Raw genomic sequence first — 22,014 nt, 5'->3', positions numbered from 1 at the left:
TGCGGCTCTTTGGCCCCTTGAGTGTGGCTCTTCCACAAAATACCACGTGTGGGCACGCACGTACAGTGCGATTAAAACTTCGTGGCCCATGCGCAGAAGTCGATATTTTGTGGAAGAGCCACACTCAAGGGGCCAAAGAGCCGCATGTGGCTCGTGAGCCGCAGTTTGCCGACCACTGACCTAGAGGATGCAAATTGAGTACATAAGTAGATGTTTTTTAAATGACTAAATGGCTGAACTACTTTTTTTTAAACTGTTTTCTGTTTTCACGCACAATGCTCACGTCAACAACTCAATATCTGACTCAACGCTCAAAGAGGGAAAGGAATGTGCTCCCCATTCTGTCTCCTCTTTCATAACCACTGCTTTGTACAGTAAATTTGAGCAAATTTTCATTATTGTTAATATTATTGATGTAGATCCTCAAAATCCTAAAAGTACTTCTAAAATGAATGTTTTTAAAAGCCAGAAATTTTTAATGACGTTTACTATGCAGATTTATAGTTGAAACTAGACTGATGTGAGTTAATCGCTGTTAAGAGTTTTTCTGTATTCATCCAGAAAATTTTAACATAAAAGCTTACACAAGTAGCACATGCAGATATCTGTTTTAACACAAGTGCATTCACACTGTACATCCTTGATTGTTTTTTCTTATAATATTGGACATCTTTGCACTTTGTCATCTACAGACCTGATACCTTAATTTAACCAGTCTCTTATTGATGGGTTTTGAGGTCGTTTCTTGGCTTTACCTTTAAAACAGTGCTGCAGTGGACATGCTTCTACATATATTTTTATATAAAGAACCCAGTATTTTTTGTTTTTGAAAATTCACTCTCCAAGTGCCCTTAGTTGCAGAGGAAAAAAATAATGAAAATATGCACTAATATTGATCATTAACTTTCCAAATAAGGAATTACTTCTCAAGCCCCTCACACACACACACAAATATACTTTTAACACTAGAATTATTTATCTCAAGATAGTTGGGTATTATAGCTCAGAAATCAATACAATTACAGATATTGGCAAAGATGCACCATTTAATGAAATTGGCCATAATAATTAGAACTTCTTGAATTTCTGGCAAAGACATTGACAAGCAAGGTTGGATAGATAATACTTGAGCAAACCTTTACAAGATGACACACGAGGGGCTTTAAAAGGTGATAGTTTAAATATCAGTGGATTAGTAAAAGTCCTTGGGAATAATTGTACCTTTAATTTTTTTTTTTTTTTTTTGCAGAAATTGCCTTTTTCTTTACTATTGTGTTGTAAAAGTCAAAAGTGAAGTAAAGGGTATCTGTCTTCTGCTGGAAAGAAAACTCCATGGAAATGGGAGCCTTGTCTTTTTGCTCAATACATATTTTTATTTACTGTATTTATGTAGGTCCTCAGTAAATTTATCTACGGAATTCATGCCTTTATTTTGCCACCAAATTGCACCCACAAAATTTAACATCTTTCATTCTTTGTTTTCTGTGCACATTTTTACAATTTTCTGTGTACATTTTGAAGACAAAAATGCCAATCAAATTTCTTTTTCACTTTATGAAATTAAAGTCCTTATTGTAAGTTGACTAACTTTAAAAGGGCTTTTTCCATTTTTAGTTGTCCTGGGTAATGGGAAACTCCTATATATCTGTAGGTAATATTCTTTGAAGTAGAATAACTGAATCAAATAGTAGTTTCTCTAAAATGTTGATCAGTACTGCCAAAAAAGGCAGTCAGTACAATTTAATTCATATTTTGGGTAATTGCTTTGTTTCATTTCAAACTTTGTTAGACACATTTTACTTCCTTTTTTTAATCTTTGATTTTAATTTAAAACCTATAGACTTCTTTATAGACATTCTTAAGGTCAGCCTACTGAATAAGTTCCATTTTATGGCATGTTGAGAGAAATGGAATGAATTTTGGAAATAGAATATAGTTTTTGATGTATATAATATTCAAAACAAAGTGTATCTGAAATTGTCTTTAATTTCTTTCCCTGTCTTTTAAGAATGAATGAAAAAGGTCCCATTTCTAGTTTTTCTTGAAGACTTAAAATTTATCAAAACCTGTGTATCTTTTAAATATTTTTTCTCATAAGAATAATATTGCCATTTCAAATAAATAAAAGCTATAGTTTACTTTTGCTTTGAGGAAGCTATTAGATGAAATTGGAACCTTGAATCTTTATGATTGAAGAATTTTTCCAACAAGCATTGCTACTTGAAAACAAAATAAGTTTAAAACCATAAGACTTTTGGGAATGTATGTACTAGTATATATTTCTATAAGATTAATAATAGCTGACAAGTCATTTTTGAAACAATTTTTTAGTGTGTTGAATATAATACTAAGAAAATAACAGAAGTCCAGGGTGGGTAGGTGATAAGCCGAGGTAAAAACTGAAGGTTTTTGAGAAAGGTGGTTTGGCAGGTACACTGCACTGAATTGAATCTGCAGACTTTTCAGAGTCTTTGGAGGATAGAAGGATGAGACTACTGAGAGCATTTTTATTTTCTAGTGCAATACAGAAAATATGGTTTGCACTCATTTAATTTGCACTCGTTGCTAACTTTTAAATGTAGCCTGACAATATGTCAGTCAATATGATCACAGTGTTGTGTCTTCCAGGCACACTCTTATACATGGAAATACTTTTTGCATAAAGCCCTTTTGGGGTTGACTTTAACAAATAATTTAGGCTCATGCTCTTCTTTTTCAGCCCTGATGCTCTGATGATGTCAGGGGCAGAGCAGAACCCTCAGGAGGGAGGCAGGGTTGACACAGTGTTCCAGCAGGAGGCTAGGTTGGAACACTGCATCAGGTAAGAGTAAAACTACACCCCTGCCTCCGTGAGGATACGGACTGCAGACAAACTTTTGTGGGTGGGCCTGAAGCTCTTTGTTGGAGTATTCATAGGGAGCCAGGTTGGTAGAAGGAGATATAGCTTATTTACAGACTTAATGCTCATGACTGTTAGTTTCTAGAACATAGGTAATTTGCTCTATTTCTACTGCCATTTGTTGTTCTATATATGAAATAGGAAAGAAACAATGTGTAATTCTGCTAATTCATCCAGAAATAATTTTGGGGTTTTCAAAGACAGACTAAATTTTTTTAAAAATATTTTAGTCTTAGAACCCCTTTACATTCTTAAAGATTATTGTGAACCCTAAAGAACTTCTGTTTATGTGACTTAGATCTATCAATAGTTGCCCTATTAGAAATTAAAAATGATAAATTTAAAAAATTTTTACAGCTTTTTAAAAATTACAATTATAAGCTCCCTAAATATTAGCATACATATTTTAGGAAAATAGCTATATTCCCCAAAATAAAATAAAAAATTATGAAAAGGGTAGCATTGTTTTTACATTTTGTAAATCTCTTTAATATCTATTTTAGTAGAAGACAGCTGGATTTTCATATTTGCTTCTGCGTTCAGGCGGTTAGGTATTATTTTGTTTGAGGTATCAGGTGTCTGCAGACTAAGCACTGAGTGCCAAATCCGGTCAGCTGACTGTTTTTCTATAGCCCACAGCAAAAAAGTGGTGGTTATTCCTTTTTCTTTTTAATCGTTGGAGAATAAAGAGAATATTTCATGACACATGAAATTCAAATTTGTAAAATTATATGAAACTCAAATTTCTTTGTCTATTATTAAAATAAAGCCAAGCTCATTTCTTTACTAATTATCATGGCTGCTTTTGCATTGCAACAGCAAAATTGAATAGTTGCACCAGAGACCATATAGCCTGCAAAGCCTAACATATGTACTATCTGGCCCTTGGTAGAAAAACGTTGCCAATCCCAAGTACATGAAGAAAATTTTGTCTGGCATAGTGAAAGGAAGGACTGTTTTTAGATAATTATGGATATTCTTTGCTACCACACCAAATGTCAACAAATGGTAATTTCTTAAAGGTTAATTGCAATGTGAAAGCTGAAACCATATTAATGAATTATTTGTACTGTTATGTTAAATTCCATAGATCTGTTTTGCACTTTGAATATACTTTGGATTAATCTTTTGCCCATACATGATTTTATAACATAATTGATTATTTGTAAAATATTGGTTCATTGAGTTATACAGATATGGATACACATTTTTCCAAAATTCTAATTTTCTCTTGAAAGCGCAAAGTTTGTCATTAGTAACAATACTGAAGACCGTTGTTTTCCTGAAGTGACAGGCTCACTTAACTCATTTTTGAGAAAATGCGTAAAAGTCTGAATAATTCGTTTGTCAGCTGTTCTTTAAAGAAAAATCACGTTCCATGAAAAAAGTGGCCTGTTCAGCTCACAGCCAAATCACTCAAGACCACTTCCTGGAGATGATCATCACTGTGCTCTGATAAAGAGCAAAAGTGCAATATATATTGCACCTCCCCATTACTTTGGGACTCCATTATATAAAATTGCAAACATATATTTCCCCTTTTTCCTACAAAGACTATTAAAAAGATGTGTATTCAGGGCTGAGATTTAATAAAATAATTTTTACCTCTTAATTGTGAACGTTCTTCAGTGACATTGCGATGCCTATTTATTTAAACTGGAATATGTGGGGGTGAAGAATACAATGACTAGTACAGGATGGGGCAAAAGTTGGTTTACAATTGTTGCTATGGGAAAAAATACAATAATTAATAAATAAAAATACAAGGATAAACTCTATGTTTCGTGTCCTCACAACTGTAAACCTATTTTGCCCACCCCTGTATTATTTTGGTGCCACTGCCTTGTTTCTTGTTGATAAGCCAGCAGTTTTACCCACCATTGCTTTTGCATCATCAGTTCAAATGCCAGCACAGGAGAAAAAATAATAATATGATGATTACAAAATCTTTTTGACTTTTCAGATGCCCTAAAAGAGTCATGGGGATTCCCTGGAGTCCATGATCCACAGTGTGAGAACTGCTACTCTAGGAAAATGACTCTGTTGGAATACTTACGAAGTATAATTATTTGAGTGAATAGTATACTTCAAGAGGCTACATCCACTACAACTTTGTACCAGTGAATCACAGAGGTTCCCAGAATCTATCCCAAATTATAACTGCCCTGATGTGGGGGTAGGGTACCGTATGTACCTAAATTTGCTAGTAGAAAACTGACATGAGAAAGCCAGGCCAGGGCCCCAGCTTACCCTAAGATGATATGTGAAACTAAAGTAATATAGTCTGACTGTAGATAGGTTCTTTTGAAAATTAGTCACCTTATAGTTAATACTGTTTGAATTCTATTTATTTTTCTTCAACAACTGCTTTGCTGGATCTCTTAAGACACTTCTCCATTCACCATCCTCCTAACAGAGTTTCAGTTTCATTAAATTCAGATTTATAGCCATTATATCCTTTCCTTAACTTTCTTTCTCTTTGTTATCATAGGAAAAAAATCCATAATTTTTGTTCATACTAAAACCACAAGCTATTCCCATGAGGAATTTGCTGCTACTAGTCATTATAAATATTATTTCATTATTTTTTTCTCTAAGAGCTTTGATTTAAGAGGTCTTCATAGAACATTATTGGAAGCCTTTCTGCCTCTTACTGTTTCTATACTGCAACATTTTTATCAAGAAAGGGATAGAATTAAGAAAGAAATAGCAACAATTTCCAATCTTACAAAACAAAAATTTATCAAAATCTGCTGCTGGACTGCAAATTAGAACTTGATATGACTACAAAAAAAGGGGAAGTATTTTGAGATAGTAGTCATGTAACAAAGGGCAAAGAGAAATTGAGTACTTTTTCAAAATACTGGTAGTTAGCTTTGGTTCTGGGAAAATAACAGCAAAGGAGAATGAATTTAATGAAGAAGAACACAAAAAGCAACTCGTTCAATAAAGATTTGTGTACATAGTATGTATTAGGTTCTGTGTTAGGCACTAAAATGTGAAGGATTTACTTTTGAATAGATTGAAAGGTTAAAACCTATACATTGCTAAGTTATTGTATGACTGTTTATTTAGGAATTTGAACTACAGTGCTAACATTTAATGGCAAATGTCTTTCTTTCTGATGGGAAACTCAGGTGCTATTTTATTCAGCTTGCCCCATGGTCAAGCAGTGAGATAGTGACAGATGCTAGAACAATGTTTTGATACAGGTTCTAAATAGATTAGGTACTCCCCATTAATTTGGCAATTATTTCATTTTTAGACTGGGATTATATTCAAAGATATGTAAAACTTGGGAAGATTGGAATGAGAATTAAGTTACCATTGAAATTCCTTCTGTTCTCAAATTGAAATTCAAGTGATATTTTAAATTAGGGCTTAACTACTCACAAGCAGAATGTGCTACCACATAATACTTTAAAAACTACTTTGCAATGGTGTCATCGATTTGTAGCTTTCTCAGTGAAGGTTAAGTGCCAGTGGCTTAATGATAAAACTTTCTTTGGTGTGGGCTCATTGACTGCTTTTCACTCATGCCTGGGACTCTTCCTCTCCTTTTACTCTCTGCCCTGCAAATATATGCTGCTTTTTGGTAACACAGGAGACTTGTAGAGAAAATGTGAGTGACTTAGTGTAAATTAGCATTTCCCAAAGTATATTCCAAGAGAATATTGAGGGATTTTATTTGATAAAAAAGGTTTGTGTTTGGGGAAAAGGATTTAAATAGTTAATTTGCTCTGAGACATTACAAGTCTTTCATATACAAATGTTCATGGAGTTGCTCCAACAGGGAGTTACAGTATTCCCAAATTTGAATAGAAAAAATTTATTGAACCTAATTTTTTTAAAGTACCTCACATTAATATTCCATAAAATACACTTTGGGATCTGCTACAAATTCAGCCCTATTATCAGAAAATTATTAAAAACGTCTGTGCTAGATGTATTATTATGCCTAACACTCTTTTTTCTATTCCTAACTAGAATTTATTTTCATGGAAAGCTTTGATTTTGGGTAGACAATAAGTAGCAGGAATAAGTACTGCCTAATTGTCTGACTGTTAAAATGTTTATTTATTTTTCAATTACAGTTGACATTTAATATAAAAATGTTTATTTTAGGAACATGAGGAAAGGAAATTCAGATTATCAATTACTACTTGTCAAATCTTCAGGGGTTTTTTTATAAGTAATATTCCTAAACTAAAATATATTATTTATGGAGAATTTCTGTTTTTCAATTGCAGATGTTGGGGATCAGACAGGTGAGGTAGGTTATTCAGGCTCGCCTGCAGAAGCACCTCCAAGCAAGTCACCATCAATGCCGTCACTAAACCAGACTTGGCCAGAGATGAATCAGAGCAGTGAGGTTAGCAAAGCTTCCCTTTCCTTTCATTAACATTAACTTTGTTAAGGTAAGACATTCCAAACAGTAATTTCAGCATAGAGCTCTTTCAGCAGGTATGCATAGCTAAGAGAGCATATAAAGTAGGGCTATGATAAGTGTTTGTAATTATGTGACTCTGAGGTTTTCAAAGTACTTTTTCATATATATATATACTGTCATTTGGTTTTCACCACTCATTCCTGCTAAAACCCTGTGAGTTAGATGGGGCAGGAACATGCAGGTTATAGTCAAAAGGGTGAATGTCTTGGCCAAGATAACTCATAACCACTGAAGAACAAGAGCTTAGATTTGAACACAAGTCCTTTGACCTGTAGTCAATTACCACACCCACCATGTCACACTGCTTCTCATTCCTGTATGTGATAATAATTTTTGGAATCTTAGTATTGGAAGTGATATGAGAAGTCACTAATCCTGCCTTCCACATGAAAAAAGTATTTTCTTCAACCCAGGCTATTGATAATAATTTAGTTTTATTTAATACAATATGGAATTAAACCCTAATAAATGCAGTGGTTAAATGATATTATATATAAGACCAAGGATAACATGCAAAACAGAATTTGAGACAAATGCACTCCCTCTCCTCCTCATTACTTGGGAACTCCATTATATAAAACTATAAAAGTGGGGCCACTCTGATTAGAATCAGAGAAGTAGGCCGGAGGCCCTTGTGTTAAACCTTAGTGCTCTGTAGAACTTCAGCTAAAAAATAGCTGTTCTAGCCTGTTAGAGCAGTTTTCTTTGTGAACAAGTAACTTTTTTTGCCTTAAATTTTATTTATTTATATATATATATATGTATATATATATATCACTTTTAGGTAGTGCTTAAAAATTTAAAAGTTTGTTGACTTTCAGGAAAAAATTCTAAACTTCTGGACTTTTCATATCTTTTAAAGCCAGTAATAAAGTACTGAATTAAAGAGACATTCATTCATTTTGGAGAGTTGAAAAACAGAAGTAACTGGCAGGTTTAAAGTACTTGCTGCTGCTTTATGACATAATCACAGATACTGTACCTAACACATAGCACTCGTCATACTGTTGGATGTAAAGTCATATATATAAGTTTTTCTAGAGGGAGGAATTAAGCCTTGAAATAATTCACTAGTAAAGAGGCTTTATAAAGAGTGGGGTCATTACTCTTGAAACCACTTGCTCATTTTTAAAAAGTAATATCAGATTAAGAGTAGTTTTTCCATTGATACCAGCTCATAAATAAAAGCAGCTCTTTCTAAAGCATCTCAATTCTAAAGCCCATATTCATTCTAAATAAAATTGTGTGTGATCATTAAAGACCAGGAATAGAAGTCCCTTCCATATTCTGATTTGAGCAGTTGCACTTTTTCTTTTTAGATAGTCGGAGCAAGTTTCAGTAATAATTCGGCTATGAATGTCGTGTTATTTTTCTTTTAACTCTGTGGAAAATCAAAATGCTAATAAAACTAACATTGATTTTAAGACATTTTAATAAATCTCTACCACAAAGCACTAATGATCCTTTCAACAGATAATTATTCGGCATCTAAAAATGGATGAGACATTGCAAGGAATAATACTACTAATAACAACAGCACTAATAATAAGCCTTAATATGTGTTGAGCACTTGGGATGTGCCAGTTCTGTTCAAAAGCTTTTTACATATCTACTTCCTCATAACAATCTTATAGTATTATTAATCTCACCTTACAGATGGTGAAACTGAATTACAGAGAGGTTAAATAACTTGCCTAAGGTTGTACAGTATGACTAAGATTCCAGTAGTCTGGATCCAGAGCTGTGCTCCTAACCATTATACTAAAGTTATGAAGATAAAAGTGTCTCTCTGCTCTCTAGGTAGCTTGCATACAGTCTTGTGAAACCAAGTAAAACTTCATACAACCAAATAGGTAAATAAATGCCTTCTTTTTGGCAAAAATCTACATCTAAAAGTTTAGATCATTAGGGTTTTAAAAATTCCTCTGTGCACATGCAACAATAATTATTAAAGAAACAATAACAACAAATAATGGTAAATCACTTTTTTGAAGTGATGTCCCATGATAAGAATGAGGTTTTGTTATTCAAGAATCACTTTGAATACATCAATATGTCTTAATTTTCATGATTTTAAAATTTGTAGGCAGAGTTGTTGAATGATTGTATTAGCCATTTTTGTAGATAATTTTCATCAATGTATTAATTTGCTAATATTTTATTTCTACAAGTCTTCTCAAATGGAATATCACTATTTTAAATAAGTCGAACTTTGAAGCATAAAAATGTATACTTTTCCATGCTGAATTACAAAAAGAGGATTTTGGTTAATGGGATAGGTTTGTCTGTGTGTAAACATTCGTTTGTATATATTGTATATGTGTAGATGTTTTTCCCTCTTCAGAGTAAAATTCTCAAGAATCAAATTTTAATGCAGTTTTGATATAAAAATTCTATACTATTTTATTACCAAGATCTTTAAAACAAATGGAATTTGCTATAATTATTATTGGCCTATCACTCCACCAATTTTAAGAGGTATGATATTTGTGTGCCTCTTTTAGGAGAGTAGTATTTCATATCAAAATACATCCTCTATATAGAACACATACCCAGATGCTTGATTTGCTCTCATTATGGCCGCACTCTGATTTTTCTAGCATGGGGGGAGTGGGGGGGCGGTGCCTGATTGGCAGCTCTGTCTTTCGATCTGGCATGGTCCTGTTCATAGTGCTGATTTCAGGGGTTGACTTGCTACAGATTGACAAAAGCTCAAACATATATTATAATTCCAGAATTCTTGGCACTTTATCACAATTATATTTTATTAAGTATACATATGTACAAAATATGTGCACGTACATAACAAAATCATCTTTCAGGGGTGGCACTGGCAAGTCACACTGACTTGCTTTGTTTTGACCAAAAGTTTGGTAGTCAAGATTCACTAACATCACCAAATCAATGCATTAGCATTTAAATTTTAAAGGATTTGAAGTTATTCTTTCTTTAGTCAAGACAAACCCCTTTACATTTTTACCTTGTTGTTATTTATACCACTTAGACTCTATTTGTTCCTATGTCTCTTTTGAGGTTGAACTCTGTAAGTCTTTGAATCTCTTCATAGAGATTGCAATAAATTGTTACTATACATTTGATTGTGAAGGTGCTCACCTTACATTACAAGATGACCCAGCATAGATGAGTATAAAATGTTTATGCAAAAATAGAAATTACGGAATTTTGTCAGGCCTATGAAACACAACTTGCAGTGCAACCTCTGAATGACTTTGCTAAATCTTCTCCAGTGATCTTTTTACTCCATCTTTCTCATCATGCTGACTTGTCTCTCCTCTGTCTGTTCAGCAGTGGGAGACATTTAGTGAACGCTCTTCAAGCTCACAAACTCTGACCCAATTTGATTCTAACATTGCACCAGCTGATCCTGTAAGTCAATCACTTAGCTTGCTTGTTTGAAATTAATTTTATTAACCCAAATTTCCATTCATTATGGTTTTTAGCAGATATGCATGATTCAGTGGAGTGCTTAGAGGGAAATGGTAGCAAGCTTTTCAATTTTTGTGTGCCTAATGGTGGAAAGAACATTTTTTTTTAACCATTGTTTGTATTTTCTAGTTATTTTGGTGAAACTGTATGTTTTAAAAATCTAGTACATGTGTCTAAAGAAGCATTTTGTGACAATTGATTTAGTTGACTTGTTTTCATTTGCTAATTGAGTGTATGTTCTATTAAACATACTATTTATTTTAGTGTAGTTACACTTAGTAAATACTGTTTTATTTGTATGCTTACATATCATGTAATATGTACTACATATGTAAATATGCAATGTCATCTTTTATTTTAATAGTCCAGATGGTATGGCTTTGACTTAAATAGTATGTTGAGTTCTGTTACAAGAGAATCAAGTTCAGCAAAACAACAGAGTTGTTAGTCAAAGATTCCCATTGTGCAAAGGGGCCTGTCTTGTCTTCCTGTGGTTTACTGTGTTGCTTTGAAAAATGCTACAAAGTTCACATCATGATTTCAAAAATAAATTATATTCCCTTAGATTTAATTTAATATATGACCCACCTGTCCCTCAAGTTATTTGAACATTTCAAAACCTTAGTTGCTAATCATTCTTCTCACTGTTCACTCCTGCTTTTTCTTTTTTCTTTTAAAAAGAAGGACATGCTAATAACCACTTTTCAAAAAGAAAAGAGGAAATAAGTAGGAAGGGAAGAAGAGTGTAAAGGTAGGATTAGAAAATGAGCTCAGTGGAAAGATATGGAGAAGGCATTCCTTTTAGATGTTTGATCAAAGACAGCCAGCATTCATGAATTAAATGTAAAAATGGTCTTGTTATTTAATGTGGAATTGGGAGAAGTGGTATTTAAAGATAATAGTACATCAACAGTTTAATGAATCTTTGGTGTGTTTGATAATTTTAAAGACTTTATATCTATTTGAAATACAGAGGATGTTAAATTGATTTCAAATAGATAATGTATGGAAGTGTTTTATAATTAATAATTTAAGAGTCAGTTAATATGTAGATCATCTGTGCCTTTTGCTTCTCTTGCTACTTTGAGGGCATTTATTAATTTTTTATTTTAGTTTCTGAAAAGTGAAGGAGAGATAAAAAGGAAACACAATTTTTGCTGCTTATTATTAAGGTCTCTTGGGAAGTGACAGGTGCTGTAAGCTAAAAGAAAATTTTTCCATATTATTCTTATCTTCTACTTACACAGTCAAGTTAGTTTATTTAAGGTGCTTCATAAAAGCTTCGTATTTTCGGATTCTTTTTTCATTTTGCTTTTCCGGTTGGGTGTTTTTTGCTTCTTCGCATTTCAAATCTTTGGCTTGATTCTTGCGCTCCTCTGGTCTGCTATTGGGTGTAATATTCTTTATTTCAGACCGTGTATGCTTAATTTCTAGTTGTTTCTTTATCATAGCATCGAGGGTCTCATTAGTTTTCGTGAGTCTCTCCTCAAGTTTATTGGCAGCTTCTAGCACATTTTTGCAAGCCCTCAAAATTGCGTTTTTTAGCTCTATATCCTCCATTTCTGTCATGTTTTTTTGTCTCCGCATTTTTTATGCTTTCTTGGTGCACCCCCTAGTGGTCTTTGTGCGCAGTCTTGTTCTAGTTGAGCCTTGATTGTTGTAGTTAATACTAGAGGGATTTGACCACCAGGCCGACTGGCTGTGTGCTCTTATCTTCTACTTACACAGTCAAGTTAGTTTATTTAAGGTGCTTCATAAAAGTACTTCTTTGGGAGCAAAGGTTTGCTGTAGCAATAAAGAAACTCTCTAGTCTGTAACCCTTAAGAAACCATGAAAAGAATTATTCATAGTATTATGATTATTTGTCAGGCCAGGAAAGAACATTACATATAAAAACATAGAATTTGGAGGCAAAATAAATTAACTCATGACTTACAAGAAATGCAGGAAAATATTTGGCTTAATAACAGTGATGTTCTTGTAACCTATTGGAAATAATATCCAAATTTGTGAATTCTTGCTCTAGGGTTTAATATGGCTCAGTACTTTCTTTTGTTATCTCTAGTGTGGCTGGAGGCTCTAGAAAAATTAAAAATTATTCATTGATACTTTAAACTCCAATTTAGACTTCTGAATTTGATAGAGTTGCCAGTCTTAAGTATTTATAATCTGGTACCTAGAAACATCCTTTTTCTTTTATGGTGGCAAACAAATCTAAACTTTGCTCCCCAACTAGTAATTTCTCTTTAAATTTTGAATTAGGAGAATATACTGTTCTCACTGAAGATCTGAATTTCTTAACCCTCATTTAATACTTACTGACATATTTCCTATACATACACTGATAGTAGCTACAATCCCAAATAGTCCTTTGCAAGGTTTATGTAAAAGATTGTAAGTAAATAAGGTCCATTCAGATTAGAACAGAATCATTTAGAAGAAAAAAACACACCACAGTTCTAATGTGAATTTAACATACATAATAGTGTTGGAAATATTTAATGTAATATTTTTTAAAAGCTAAAATTTAATAATTATCCATTTGCTCAATAAAGTGAAAGTCCATGAAGAGCTCCAAACTGCTCTATAGCGCTTAGACAGTGCACTGACCTCACATGCAAACTGCAATGGTTAATGATTAGGCTCCTGGAATAATGATGAAATTGAGTTTCTGACATTTCATTTCCAGAAACTTGATTACTTTTGTTGAACTTCTTATCAGTTAATAGACTCAGGTAGAATCTGCTTCTGCAAGGAAATTCTAGGCTGATGGGAAGTTTCGTGCACTAGTCTTCTCCATGATATCCCTGATCTTGAGTGCTATAGAGCTTCTGAGTACTTTAGAGTACACAAGGGAAGTGAGTTTGATCACTGATTATGCCCAGCCGACTCACCTGGTTTGATGGAGCTCCTTTCTAGGTGCCTGTGATATTTTCTAGGAATACAAAAATGTCAGGAACAAAATTCCAGTCTTAAGTAGACCACACCACAGTTCATTATAAGCTTGATGATTGTAATTCATCTGATTGTGATAATTACCATCCATGGCTATGAACAAAACTCTGGGCAGAGAATCATGGGCCAGCTTACCCCAAAAGGTTCCTATAAAGGAGCTTTTATGCTGAGTTTTGAATGGAACTATGAATTGCCAGATTTGGACAAGAGCATTCCAAGCAGAGCAAATATAATGAACAGGATTAATTCAGTGTGGTGAGAGTATAGGCTAGACATGTATATGGGGGAATGATGGGACTGGGAAGATCTTTGTATGTTAGACCAAGGATCTGAACTAAATCTCATTGACACTGTTGGCTAATAAGAGGTACCATGAGCCCTAGCTGGTTTGATTCAGTGGATGGAGCATCAGCCTGGGGACTGACGGGTCCTGGGTTCGATCTGGTCAAGGGCACATGCCTGGGTTTCGGGCTCAATCCCCAGTAGGGGGCGTGCAGGAGGCAGCCAATCAATGATTCTGTCTCATCATTGATGTTTCTATCTCTCTCTCCCTCTCCCTTTCTCTCTGAAATCAATAAAACTATATTTATTAAAAAAAGAAGTACCATGATAAAATGGGGTCAAGGAAGAGCTATAATATGAAGGATTGATGGGATCAAGAGAGAGATGATGAGCACCTGAACTAAGAAACAAAGTAGGCAGGGCTGGATTCAGATAGACAGGATAATGGGATTTAAATCAAGTAGAAAATATAGATTATGTGAGCATTAATATAATATTCAATAAAATGCTAAATTGTATGAAATCAAATACCCAAATAAATGACACAAATGTGCCATGAGTAATTACGAATGGGTTTCCTAAAGGCTTTGGGTGATTTGAATAGGTGATCTCTATTTTTACATTTAGGGATGCTAGTTTGGAGCAGAGAAAGTGTTACTTTGACATCTTGTAACTCAGGACTCAGAGGCTAGTAGGCATTCATGGTTCTTCATCTGGGATGTTCAAATGCTTAAAGTCAGAGCCCTCTGTCATGCTTTGACTCATTTGTAACATCGCAGTCATAAATGAAGCCTCTGATATACGGTCTCTGGTTTTCAAGGAATTACCTTGTCCTGCTAAGTAGCTAAGACCCGCTGGACTAAAGCTATTGCAGGCTCTTAGCAACCAGTCAGTGTATGGCTGAAGTATGCTATACAAAAAGCTTTGCTGGTACAGAAACTTAAGGAAATTATTTGGATAATGAATAGAACACTCATGATTTTCTTTTCTTGTAGTCATTAATGTACTTCCATTATTGTACTGGAAATATATGAAAAGACTAAATATTTCCAACTGTTATAAGCTTTATAAATTTGATTTTATAAACATACACATAGAATATATGTTAGATAAATACTACGAGTTTAAAGCATCTAATAAATTATCCTTGCTTGTTTTTTTCTAGTTTTGGGGGGTTTGTAATAAGAACTTATTGTGTCACAAACTATCATTTCTTTCTCCTTTAATCTTGCCTTATATTAAATTCTGATTTTCATAGCAGCTATTTCTGCTGTTAAAATTGTAAGTTAAGAAAATAGTATTGGAGCACTGGAGATCTTGCTCCCTAGCAACTGTTATGATTTTGGCTCAAATAAAATCTTATAAAACGTTTCTACAGTTGTTGACATTCTTACCTCTGCAGTCCCAAAGCCACATGTGTTTGTTGAGTGGCAGGCCAAGGCAAAACACCTCATCAGAGAGGAAATATGCAAATTCACAAACATGGATGCTCATGAAAAAAAGAAATCAGAATAACTGATGTGTCTTATTTACACTTATTTTCTTACTGTCTATATTTTCAGTGTTTACTTGGTTTTAGGAACTGGTTAGATATTTTTACATGTTAACAATTTCTTTTGTTTAATGTTCATAATCCTGTAAAGCCAGATCTAAAATCTTTCTTGTACAAATAAAAAGTAAAAGTTAAAAACCTTGAGATTTTGACAAGTTATATATCTTGCCAAAAAAAGAAAATAGTATTTATTTCTAAAGCCATGTTTTTATAACCGTAACATTTTAAGTGTATTGTTATAAATATTTTCCTGTGAGTGACTCATTATCATGTGAGAAATCTAAACTTCTATCCACTTGTAATGTTCACCTTTATAACTGTAATTGTAGAGTTGTAGGGGAAATGTTAGTTCATTTCGATTGGATAATACATGAACCCTGTCCAGTATTTCACTGATGTAGAGGCAGGAAAATGCTATGAAAGGATTTATCAGTATAATTGCAATAAAGAATTTGTTTGTTATAAATTGTTCGAATTTAGAGATTATAAGAATAAGCCAAGGAGAGCTACAAATAAGAAATGGTATACTGGAACTTTCTCTAGCAGAGGCTTGGTGTTAGTACTGTCACCAAAATAGTGTTGGATTTAAACTGAAAGATCATTATCCTTTACATTAAATTATAAACTTAACTCAACTAGATATTCAAAATTTAAGGATCTAATATTCAGTCCTTAGCAGCAGCACACACAAAATGCGAACTGACTCCTCATACAAGGAGCTGAGCCTCCTTCCCAGTGTTTTTCATCTGGTCTGTAGCTGTTAAGCCAAATGCTTGATCCTATTCTGGTTCTTCCACTGGTATGGCAGCTCCCAGCGTCAGGCTTACCTGTGTACCCAGGTGTACCTTTCTCTTCCTTTCCTTTCAGAGAGGCTATCATCTGTCTTCATCTTCTCTTCCTGGCCTTACTCTCTCACTCTGAAAAGTCTCTTCTATCAGTTTCTTTACCCTTCTAACTAGACTTGCCACTAATGAAGTTTAGGAATATCAGATGTATTATAATTTTGAATGGCTTAAGAAAATCTTAGAATCTTAGAGTAGTAGTCTTATCCCTCTTAAAAACTGGATCCCTTGGTGGAAATGTTAGGCTAAATTTTAAAGTTCTATAATCTGTGAAAGTATGCATTGTGCCTACTGTTACAGTATAGCAGGCATCTCTTTAACTCTGTTTTATAGATGAAAAAGTTTGAAATTTTCTTGAGCAGTTTCCTGAAAATGAGTTTGGTCTACTACTTAATTTGGATTCTAATGAAGTAGTTTGTTTCACTTTAACCTGAGAGGTTCAAATTTGTATGATTTCATCAGATCATTTCACACTTTGAATACTATCTTAAACTGTATTTTTATAAGGTTATTGTTTTTATTCAAATCTTTAATCACTCAAAAGTTAAAATGTATTTTTAATAAAAAAATCAGATTATTAGGCATGTACTTGATTTTTTTACGTATAATTCTATAATTTTAATTTAAAAATTCATTTTCATGTTTGCTTTAGTGTGAATGAGAGAGTCTATCCACCAGTTTTTAAAATATTGTTAATTTTTATTATTTCTTGGTGTCAATTTGGCATTTTTAATACAAATTCTGTATTTCCTCTCATTTGTTCCTAGGATACTGCTATTGTTCATCCAGTTCCCATTCGTATGACTCCAAGCAAAATCCACATGCAGGAAATGGAACTTAAAAGAACTGGCAGTGGTAAGCAATCTGTGGCTGGTCTGTATTAGGTTAGCAGGTAGGATTTTAGGTTAGCTTCAACTACATAAATGCAGAAGTAATTATTCTATCAGGCTTCAGATTTCTTTCATAATTGCTTATTTTTAACATAGTACTTTCTACAGTTATACATATATGTGTGTGCTTATGTGTATTTTAACTTATTTTACAGTTTTTAAAAGGAAATTATTGAATTTAAATTTTAAAACTTAAATAAGGACATTGAAAATATGAATTTTCTGATACTGTGTTTTTATGATCATTTTTGTGAATTTACATTTAAAGTATGTTAAAATTGTAACTGAAGAAGCATATGTTAAAGTGAGTTTTGGCTTTGAAATTCTTTTGCTTAAATTCTTGAATTTTCTTCTCATTTTAGTTTTTTTTATCCTCACCCAAGAGTATATTTATTGATTTTTTTTATTTTTTGAGAGAGAGAGAAACATCAATCAGTTGCTTCTCATATGAGCTTCAACTGGGGATTGAACCCACAACTTGGCTATGTGTCCTGACCAGGAATCAAATCCACAACCTTTTGGTGTACGGGAGGACACTCCAACCAACTGAGCCACCCAGTCAGGGCAATTTTCTCCTCATTTTAGATTAAATGTTTTATAATTAGGGTTTCTCAAAGATAAATTTATTTCCTATATTAGTCAACATCATAAATTACTTATTTATAACCATTTGTGTGTTGTTTTGTTTAAATAATTACTTATCTAAAGGGATAAAATTAACAAAATATGAACATGCAAATTGACTTTTTATTGTAAAATATCTTCTATATGGCAGAAAACAAAATTCTATATAAATAGATTTATATTTGTTTTTTTTGTTTGTTTTTTTAATTTTTTTTGGAAAATATATATTTTATTGATTTTTTACAGAGAGGAAGGGAGAGGGACAGAGAGTTAGAAACATCAATGAGAGAGAAACATTGATCAGCTACCTCCTACACACCCCCCACTGGGGATGTGCCCACAACCAAGGTACATGCCCCTGACTGGAATCGAACCCGGGACCCTTCAGTCCCCAGGCCGACGCTCTATCCACTGAGCCAAACCGATCTGGGCTATATTTGTTTTTATTAAAAATATTATTTTGTATTATTTTCCATGGATTTATTGGCTACTTCTTTGGAATATCTAAATGAGGTCTCATATACTCTGAGCTTTATAAATTTATTAATTCAAATGCCTTTATCTTATATTTTTACTTACTAATTTTCTTTTCTACTAGATCATACTAATCCCACTAGCCCATTACTTGTGAAAACATCTGACCTTTCAGAAGAAAATAAGATAAATTCATCAGTAAAATTTGCTTCTGGAAATACTGTAGGTAAGTGAAAGATACCATGACATCTTCCACTAGAAGTTTATTAAGTCTGGATTTAGAGCCTGAATGATACAAACGTATAGCCATTTAATATTATCTTCACTGAATAAAGTATAGAATAGTCAACCCTTTTAAACACCCTACCCGCTGTATGAGTAAATGTGTCCCCATTGCCACCTGAACCTCTTCAGGGCAGGCCTCCTGTTTGCCATTCCTCTCAATTAGCCAGATTTAGTCCATTGGCTCTTTCCCACTAGATCCTTTCTTTCTCTCACAAGAAATTGTGTATATATTCAGTCATTCAGCCAGTGTTGATTGAATACTATGTGCCAGGCTCTGTTCTAGACACTGGGGATTCAGCAGTAAAATAAACAAACAAAAACCTTTGCCTTTATGGAGCTTACATTTTGTAGGGGAGATAAGATGAAAAGGGGGGGAAAATAACTCATGTCCTAGGAGGTGATTAACACCCTGGATAAAAATTAAGTTGGGAAAGGGGAAAGGGAGTGACATTTTCAATTAGCTGGTTAAAGAAGGCCTTACCAAAAGATGACATTTGAGTTAAATCTTAAAGGAGTAGAGGGATTTGGCTGGGTGAATTTCTGAAGCAAAGGCATTTTAAGTCACAGAAGTAGCAAATGTGAGGCTCTGATTTAGGAAACATGCCATACATCTGCTGGGAACAGCAAGCAAACACCTAGAATAGAACTACTTAGCAAATTGAGCAGGTAGAGGTAGCAAATGTAGAATAGTAACCTGAGAGCAGGTTAAGATGGACTCTTACTGAGTGAGATGAAAAGCTGTTAGAGGGTTTTGAATGGAGAAGTGACATGTTCTGACCTTCCTTCTTTAACAGAATCACTCTGGCTGCTATACTGGTAACGAGCCAAAAGGCAAGAGCCAAAACAGGGAAAGATTATTTGGGGGGCAGTTACTAGTATAATAATGCAGATAAGTGAAGATGATGGCTTGGTCGATGGTGGTGGCAGTAGAAATGCTGAGAAATGGTCAAGTTCTGGCTGTATTTTGTAGGGAAAGACCACAGGATTTGCTTATCTATGTGATATAGGATATGTGAGAAAGGACTCGGGGTGGCTCATGGGATTTTTGGCCTGGGCAACTGGGAATTGAGGATGACTGTGGTAGGAGTAGGTTTGTGGGGGAAGAATAGGAGTTCAGTTTTAGACATCTTAAGTTTGAAATACCCATTAGAACATCCAAATAGAAATATGCTAGCCTTATTCTTTACCAATTAAATAATTCAGTGATTTGACAAGAAAAGGGATACATTTTGAAATATGTCCAAACAACCAGTCCCTTTAAGTTATAATTCTTGAAAATGAATAGGTAGTTTTCCTTTATATTGTTCCTAGAGTTCCTATTTTAAAATTCCTTTATTATGTCACAATTGTCAGTCTACTTCTGGATTCTCTGCTCCTTCATAGGACTTTGAAGAAGTTGAAAATGATATTTCCTCAGGTGAAAAATTAGGAACCTCTAGCTAATTTCATAAATTTTATTATTGCCTAAGCACATTTTATTTTCTTGTGAAACTTTTAATTTTTCACATTAACAATTTTTAAATGTTTTCTTTATTTAAAATACTTCTAATTTGTTCTTTAAAAATGATTTTTATTACAAAAGTAATTCACACTTACTGTAGAAGTATAATAAAAATAAAAATGTTTATAATCTCACTGTTTCACAAATGACCATGGTTAGCATTCATTGTCAAGCTTAATCACCATTCTGTGCATATGCCATATTTTTATATAAAATGAAATTGTAATGTATGTACTGTTTTGTGATCCTTTTTATGTGACTTATTTTGAATATTTATGGTATTAAATGTTAACTTTTCTAGATTATAACTTACATTATATGCATAGTATTTTGTTGTATAAATAAGCAATTATTTATTTGATTTGTATTTAATTTTTTTACAATATACAAAATACATTTAATTTTTATAATAAAACTGGTATGAACTGTTAGCCAGTCTGAATATCTCTGATTTGAAACAATAATTCAGTTATATTTGTTTGGGGCACATAGAGTTAAAGTGAAAAAAATGATTATTATTAAGTAGGCTATATTCCATTTATCAGCAGATGGTTACAGTAGTTCAGACTCTTTTACTTCAGACCCAGAACAGATCGGGAACAATGTAACTCGTCAAAGGTCAGTATTTCTGTCAATAAAAAGCATATTAAAATATCTTGTTATATTTTAATACTTAAAATTATGTAGGACCAAGTATAAATTACATATTTTTGTCTATTCTTTAGTTCTTCACTTCTCTGAAGGCTGTTAGGTTATCTATTGATTTATGTAAAAGGGAAGTAATTTTGATTTTTTTTCCAACTTGAATAGAAAACAGATGAAACCCTTATTATCTCATGGCATTCTGTGGAAGGTTTAAGAAGGACTGATAACTTCTTGATAGTAGCAATTTAATACAGTTCTTTCTTTAGGTAAACTGAGTCTCTTTAAGTGATAAATGTGCAGATTTCCTTTTATAGCCTTATGGCAAGTACCAAAAGAATTCTGTGTTTTAAAATGCTATCCAAAATCCCAGCCCAGTGTTGGGCTACCTATTTACCCTGAAGATCTGTGTTACATTCAACTTTTCAGGCATAAACTAAAAAGGTGAGGGTGGAAAGGGTTTGTTTTCAAGGGCTTTACTGTCCACAGAACACTGTGTGCAGGACAGAAGCATCTTTCTCCTCTCACTTCTTATGTGTGGTAAGTATCCTTTTGCCACACGCCTAGAGGATGTAGAGAGAGGCTAGTAATATAGAATCACCAATGATCTCAGAGTCAGAGGCGGCTGCTTCATAGTTCTTCCTGTGTTTCTTAAAATTCTCAGTCATCTTGGATTTTATTCTGCTTTTTATCCCTATAAGTGAGGATTAGATTTTCAGAGTCCATGAGACTCTTTTCAGAATATAGAAAAAGTTGGTGGCAAAGAAGTGCATCTCCAGGTGAGTTGAGCATGAGTACAGCCACCTCTAAAATGGGATGGCCTGTGGTAACAGGAATGGGAACTGCAGATAGTGAGCCAGATTCTACCTCAACTTGCCAAACTCCAGACTTTAAGTTGAAAACTGTCCATGTCTGAAAGTAGTTTGTTTGTTTGTTTAAGATTTTTTTATTGATTTTTAGAGAGAGAGGAAGGGGAGGGAGAGAAAGAGAAACATCGTAAGAGAGAAATATTGATTGGCTGCCTCCTGCATGCCCCTTATCAGGGATCGAGCCCACAACCCAGGTATATGCCCTGGCTGGGAATCTAACCAGCTACCTTTCTGTGCATAGGATGGCATTCACAGAACCCGAACCACACTGGTCAGGGCTAGAGTTTTTGGTTTGTTTTTTT

At 33.7% G+C, this 22,014-nt stretch overlaps 1 protein-coding gene across 2 annotated transcripts in view; it reads left to right on the top strand.

Annotated features, from left to right (window-relative positions):
• The window catches only part of REPS1 (RALBP1 associated Eps domain containing 1), a 44,328-nt gene that overhangs the window by 10,842 nt on the left and 11,472 nt on the right, over positions 1 to 22,014 (top strand). Inside the window, exons 8-12 of one of the 2 annotated variants that reach the window (XM_005859064.2) lie at positions 7,150 to 7,271; positions 10,656 to 10,736; positions 17,195 to 17,282; positions 18,540 to 18,641; positions 20,750 to 20,819. In XM_005859064.2, the coding sequence (XP_005859126.1) occupies positions 7,150 to 7,271; positions 10,656 to 10,736; positions 17,195 to 17,282; positions 18,540 to 18,641; positions 20,750 to 20,819 (463 nt within the window). Of the gene's footprint in view, positions 1 to 7,149; positions 7,272 to 10,655; positions 10,737 to 17,194; positions 17,283 to 18,539; positions 18,642 to 20,746; positions 20,820 to 22,014 lie in introns of both variants that reach the window. The other variant, XM_014533873.1, reaches the window with a different exon arrangement.

Source organism: Myotis brandtii, unplaced genomic scaffold (genome assembly GCF_000412655.1).
Source record: "Myotis brandtii unplaced genomic scaffold, ASM41265v1 scaffold123, whole genome shotgun sequence".
Taxonomy (NCBI): Eukaryota; Metazoa; Chordata; class Mammalia; order Chiroptera; family Vespertilionidae; genus Myotis; species Myotis brandtii.
This window is presented reverse-complemented; position numbering and strand designations above follow the sequence as displayed.